The sequence below is a fragment of the Bison bison genome, unplaced genomic scaffold, assembly GCF_000754665.1.
Source record: "Bison bison bison isolate TAMUID 2011002044 unplaced genomic scaffold, Bison_UMD1.0 scf7180017864040, whole genome shotgun sequence".
In the NCBI taxonomy this organism is placed as follows: Eukaryota; Metazoa; Chordata; class Mammalia; order Artiodactyla; family Bovidae; genus Bison; species Bison bison.
Genome location: NW_011494612.1, coordinates 1,292,813 through 1,299,519, shown reverse-complemented (window position 1 = coordinate 1,299,519; position 6,707 = coordinate 1,292,813). Strand labels below are relative to the sequence as shown.

Below are 6,707 nucleotides of genomic sequence, written 5' to 3'. Positions count from 1 at the left end.
GTCTGTTTCATTTCTTAAAATCTGAAGATCCAAGGATTTAGGGAAAGTCTGGGATAACAAATAATATATTTGAAAAAGGCTATGTCTATGATGCTTAAATGCATAGTTTTCTAAATTGGGCAAATACAGATAATAATGTTAGCATTTTACAGTTTTGTGAGCAGAATAGCTCAGTCAGAATTCAGTTTAGATTCAGTCTACACAAATATTAGACTTTGTGTGTTTCAGAAAGATCAGAGATGGAAAAGGCATACTGAGCCTTTATAATATTTAAAAGCTAGTGCTTTCCTAAAATCATTTCATAGAGATGTGTAACTTTTGTTTAAAGATAATTTATGACTTTTTTTTCTGAAAATATATTTTCCTTTTGTGAATTTTCTCTTGATTTAATATATATTTGCAGTAAAGATGATCTATTATATTATTCTTTGAAAATGTTTGTTTTGTTCAAGATGCAGCAAAATGTTATGGCTTTATAGTATTTTTGTTAGTCACTTAAGCTTTGAATTATACCTGAAAAATAGTATCTATTTTGTTAATACAGTTTTCTGCTGGAAAAGTGAAATTAAAATTACTGAAGGAGCAGCTTCAAGGTAAACAGTTTACACTGTATTATTAGGTATTATAGATATAATTATTTTTTAACCTTTGACTTACATAGAAAGTTGAAGTTCTAAGACTATTCATGCAGTATAATGACTCTAAACCCCAAAATGTTGACTCTTTATCTGTGATATTCAAAATATATTTTATCTGTGTTTTGGGGAAGGGCACTTATTTTATATCAAAAATCAACTTATGATATGACTATAATAATAGTATTTTTGAAAGATGAAGACTTACATAGCATTGCTGCTTAAAATTTATTAATATAATATCTTAAACAGGAAGAAAATCCTAGCAGTATAAAATTATAAACTGAAATTTTACTCTAGGAAATTAAAAGAACATTGAAAATTGCTTTTTAAAAGGAATTTAAAAATAGCGAAAACAAAATTTGAATTTATGGTAATTCTAAAAGAAATGAGATTTCTAATATAGAGGATAAACATTTAACTTGAATAATTAAGATAATTTGATAGAATATGTTCTAGAAATACATATAACATTTATTGTAGACGTTGTTCTGTATTGGCTTCAGTTTCATCCAGAAATGGGACAGAACGCTATAGGAATTCTATCCAAAGCACAGTTTTTAGCATTCTGTAATTTTATGTGTCTAGTTCGATTGAGCTTACAGCAGAATGTGTATGGGTGGCTGTTTGTGGCCCCTGGTCACAGGGGGTGGGAGGGAGACTGTGGGCTCGCCAGTACTGGGGAGATGAAACTTGGCTACATGCCATTCTTATTGGGCACCTGATATGTATACACTATTTGAGAATATAGAAATGTTCATAATTTCCTTACTTCATCAATCAGAAAACTGAACATTGTATTTTAATGTGATTGGTCTTTGTTTATTTTTCCTTTCAGGACCAGTGAAACAACCACTAAATTATAAAATGGCAAATTCTTCTGAAAGTGACAAACCCAAGATAAAAGGGAAGGTTTGCGGGCAGTGTGAGAACAAAGCTGCTCTGCTAGTACGTACACTGGGATAAAATCTTGGAGCAGAACTCTCACATGGGCTCATACACTTGTCCCAGCTTAAGCTGCTTTGGTAGCCACGCACTTTTCCTTCATGACCCTTGCTAAGAGTGAATTGTGCAGGCTGCTGGGAAAGGCCAGTGCTAAATGATGCGCTGAGTCTCAGCTCCTCATTCCTGTTTAAGAACATGACCTAATTCTTGTCTCTCTCCCTTGATCAAGCCTATCAGCACACAAATATGCTGCATTATTTCCCAAACCAAAGAAGAAATTCTTCTTTGATCCCCAGATCTGCTCTTGCATCCCTTTCAGTAACACTTCTGAAGAGTTGTCTGCACTTACTATCATTGTATTCTCTCCTCCCATTCTTTTTTTTTTTTTAATTAAGTTATAATTTACCTACTGTGAAATGGGCAGATCATAAATGTATATGTCCCCATCAAGAAAATATAATACCCCAGAAGGTTCCTTTGTACCTTTTCCAATTAATTCCCTTTACAAAACCAACTACAATTTTGATTTTTAGCAGCATACCTTTAGTGGTGCTAAATTTATTCTTGGAATTTGTATAAATGGAATGATATAGTATATTTTTTCTGTGTAAGGCTTTGTTAGGTTTTTTTGTATTCTTGACCCCTGAGTTTTTGGAGTGCCACAGGGCTTAGTCCACAACCTCTTCTGTAGTCTATTTATGTGGTTCTTTAGTCATTTAGTCATGTTTGACTCTTTAGCGACCTAGTCCATGGGACTTTCCAAGCTAGAATATTACAGTGGGTTGCCATTTCCTTCTCCAGGGGATCTTCCTGACTCAGAGATCGAACTTGTGTCTCCTGCATTGACAGCCAGATTCTTTACTACTGAGCCAGCAGGGAAGCCAGTCTATTTGTACTTACTGTTTGAATAGTTTCATCTACTCTCTTGGCTTTAAAGACCATCTCTATTTTGATGGTTCCCAAACTTATTAGCACATCTCTAATTAATATTTCCCCCCTGAACTTTCAACTCAGATACTTGGATGGCTAACAAAAATCACTAATTTAACATGTTCAAAATTCAACTCTTCAGATCTCCCCAACAAAATTTTTCCTTACCAAGGTCTCATATCAATTAAGGTCAATTCAAACTACAGCCTTTTATAAAACACAAACAGCTGAGTTGTACTGTCTAGTTCTGCGAAGCTGCCTCATTCATCAGTGCAACATTTATCACTCTTTCAGTTCAGTTCAGTTCAGTCTCAGTCATGTCCGACTCTGCGACCCCTTGAATCGCAGCATGCCAGGCCTCCCTGTCCATCACCAACTCCTGGAGTTCACTGAGACTCACGTCCATCAAGTCAGTGATGCCATCCAGCCATCTCATCCTCTGTCGTCCCCTTCTCCTCCTGCCCCCAATCCCTCCCAGCATCAGAGTCTTTTCCAGTGAGTCAACTCTTCGCATGAGGTGGCCAAAGTACTGGAGTAGTGTATGTTTATTTTCTGTTTACCTATGATGTAAACTTCATGAGCGCATGGACTTTAGTTTTCTTCACTGCTCCACCACCTAGAATTATGCCTGCCATTTATTAGGTACTCAGCCCATACTTGTTGAATGTGTTTATTTCTTTAGGGCTTCCCCAATGGCTCAAAGGGTAAAGAATACGCTTGTAATTCAGAAGACATAGGAGACGTGGGTTCAGTCCCTGGGTTGGAAAGATCCCCGGAGGAGGAAAAGGCAACACATTCCAGTATTTTTGCCTGAAAAATTCCATGGACAGAGGAGCCTGGCAGGCTCCACAAAGAGCCATGGGCCCACAAAGAGTTGGACACGATTGAATGACTAAGCACAACACACAAGCATACACATTTCTTTAAAACGTTTCTGTTATTGAAAACCTTGTTATCATTGAAGCTAACTGAAAGAAAGATATCCAATACCTTTTGCAATTAAAATATCACACACACTTTGGAAGCAGTTTTTTCTCCAAAGAATGTAATGGTTATAACTAATATTTGTGGGTTACTATAACTAATATTTATTATATTTTCAGAGAATTTAGCTGTAATCACTTCTGATTTAAGATTGTATTACTGGCCTTATTTCATGGCAATTTTAACTGAACTCAGATTTAGAATTCTTTCTAGTAAAGAGCTAATAATACTAAATGTAAAACCCTGGCTCTTGGTATAATGCTGTTACTATTATATAATACTTCTTTTCTTCTTACTGATGTAATGGTGGACAACAATTTGAGGAATTTTAGAAAGTTATACCTACCCAGAAATGTTTAGAAAATATAAGCAAGTGCTAATATTCCTGAAGCTTGAGATATGAAAGCTAAAAGGGACTTAAGGGCAGAACTGAATTGTTTGAATCCACTGTTCATGATCTGAAAATCATTTGGCATAGGAGCTATGAGTCAATATTTCTTATGACTCCTTTTCTATGTTGAACAGTGTATAAATACCATGGAATTTGAAAAAAATGGCACATGTAGATAAGACTTGACTTGGAAATAAAAACTGTTTTTCCAGGGAGAAGGAAAAGCAAGCAAAGGACATTCCAGACAGTATAAATGGCACCTGCTTTGGCTGGAAAGCAGAGAGTGACAGTATACAGTGATTACAAAGCTGATCTGCCTGAAAACTGTTGTAAATAGAAGCCAGGATTTAGGCTCTAACTTAAGAAAGGATATTGTTTGATTTTAAATGAAAATAACATCCCATCATGCTTTTTAAAGCACAGTGCTATTTTTTTTTTTTTAAATTTCAAGCTTGGCAAATGTAATGAACTCTGTAGTGTTGAATTCTAAGGTTACCTTGTGTTCTTAGCTTCCATCATTCTAGATGGTCATGGTGATTGGATAATCAGAGTCAACCTCTCTATATCTTATGGCATGACCTTCATCAGGGAAGATTGTATAGGGATGGGAGGTAGGGATTAAGAGCTTGCCTTTTGGAGGTTGGCATTTCAACTTTACCTGTTGTTAGCTCTGTGACCTTTAGCAAATGACTTAATTCTTTTATATTTCTGTTTTCTCATTTGTAAAATGGGATAAAACGGATAACAGTAGTCTAGACCTCAGAGTTATTGAAGATAATGGTTAATGCATGTGAAGTTTTTAGCATTGTGCCTAGCACATTAAGAGAAGGTACTAAATTGTATGCCTTTTTTGGGGCACATTTTATATATGTTGTCTTCATATATATTGGTAGTAAAAATAAACTCCTCAATTTGCAGATGTCTTATTTTGAAAATCAATTCCAGAGGCTTTTGGCTGTTTCTTTATGGCAAAAGGGAAATGGATAGTTGAAAATTACTTATTTGGCAAATTTGGATAATTTAATTAAACTTGGATTCTGAAGTCATAGCATAACTGACCCAGCCTTCATCAAATTAAAAAGTGATATGCTAGAACTGCACTTGGGTATTCCATCATTGACGAATCATCTGTGGTGGAATGAAGTCCTTATCTGTGTTTTTGCCAGCTATACAAACTGCCTAAAAAGATTTTCCAGTTGTTGGTCATTTTCTCCCATTTTTAAATCCATTGTGGATTTAAATTCATTATTTTAAATCCATTTTTTAAAATCCAAATATGCTTGTATAACAAAATATATAAGCTTGCTATGTGACTCCAGCTTTGATCTTCCAGTACAATATCCCTTTGGTTACTTTCATTAAAAATCTATTGTTAGCAAATATTTGGCCTAGAATTATATGCTCAAGGCTTCCCTTGTGGCTCAGATGGTAAAGAGTCTGCCTGCAATGCAGGAGACCCCGGTTTGATCCCTGAGTTGGGAAGATCCCCAGAGAAGGAAATGACAACCCACTCCAGTACTCTTGCCTAGAAAATCCCATGGATGGAGGAGCCTGGCAGGCTACAGTCCATGGGGTCGCAAAGAGTTGGACATGACTGAGCAACTTCACTTTCACTATATGCTCAGACTGACACTCAGTCGTCTGTTGTAAAAATGGTGCCCAATATTTATGAGACATTAATTAAAATATCAGCTGGTATGTTGTAGAATACATTTTGAAACCATTAATACAATACTACTTCCATATGTGTATGTGAAATTATAGCTTTTAATTTGGTACTTAAAAATTATGGATTTAGTTGTATCTTCATTTATTTGAGACTATAGCTCTTGAAACAAGAATTGACAGGCTATAACCATTTCCTGTACCAGGGATAGTACTTATTTTTCTTCCACTAAAATTATAAATCCAATTTTGTGTAGCTATAATCACACTTGACAAATGCACTTGAATTTTGATAAATACTAGACCAAGCCATCATTTGACATATTGGATTTATTTTATTGCAGATTTTATCAAGGTTTTCCCATAAATGATTAGTACTGCAATCAATGGTCAATGATTAATCATTAGTAATGTGGGTATGGGTAAGAGTTTAAGTTTTGAGTCAGACCCTGGGGTTGAAATCCTGGCTCCACTAGCTATATGATTGGACAAATTCTCAATCATTATGTTCCTTTGTTGCCTCATCTTCACAATGGAGGTACAATGGTCATGACAACCTTATGGGGTTCTTGTGAGAATTAAATGAGATGGAACACATGAAGCCCTTAGAACAATGAGTAAGTGCTCCCCAAATGCTGTGAATATTGTTATTTGATTTGACTCTTCCTTTTTAGTTTCATTTTAGTTACAAAAAATTATTTACTCTTTTAACATTTTTTGGGTAGTTTTCCTAACCATTTCATGTTTAATAAACATGGCTACATTATTGTAGGTAACTGCATCATCATATGGGAATTTGCAATACAATTTTAAAAAATTAATGGACTCCTTTTGAGTTTTATTTTACTTATTTTTCATTGAGGTATAGTTGATTTACAATGTTGTGTTAGTTTCAGGTATACAGCAAAGTGATATATATATATATATATCGGATCAGATCAGTCGCTCAGTTGTGTCTGACTCTTTGCCACCCCATGAATCGCAGCGCGCCAGGCCTCCCTGTCCATCACCAACTCCCGGAGTTCACTCAGACTCACGTCCATCGAGTCAGTGATGCCATCCAGCCATCTCATCCTCTGTCGTCCCCTTCTCCTCTTGCCCCCAGTCCCTCCCAGCATCAGAATCTTTTCCAATGAGTCAAGTCTTCGCATGAGGTG

General features: G+C 35.7%; 1 protein-coding gene across 1 annotated transcript in view; it reads left to right on the top strand.

Annotated features, from left to right (window-relative positions):
* The window catches only part of ZBBX (zinc finger, B-box domain containing), a 42,342-nt gene that overhangs the window by 22,846 nt on the left and 12,789 nt on the right, over positions 1-6,707 (top strand). The window contains exons 6-7 of the mRNA XM_010835276.1: positions 545-593; positions 1,474-1,583. Coding sequence (XP_010833578.1) covers positions 545-593; positions 1,474-1,583 — 159 coding nt within the window. The remainder of the gene's footprint in view (positions 1-544; positions 594-1,473; positions 1,584-6,707) is intronic.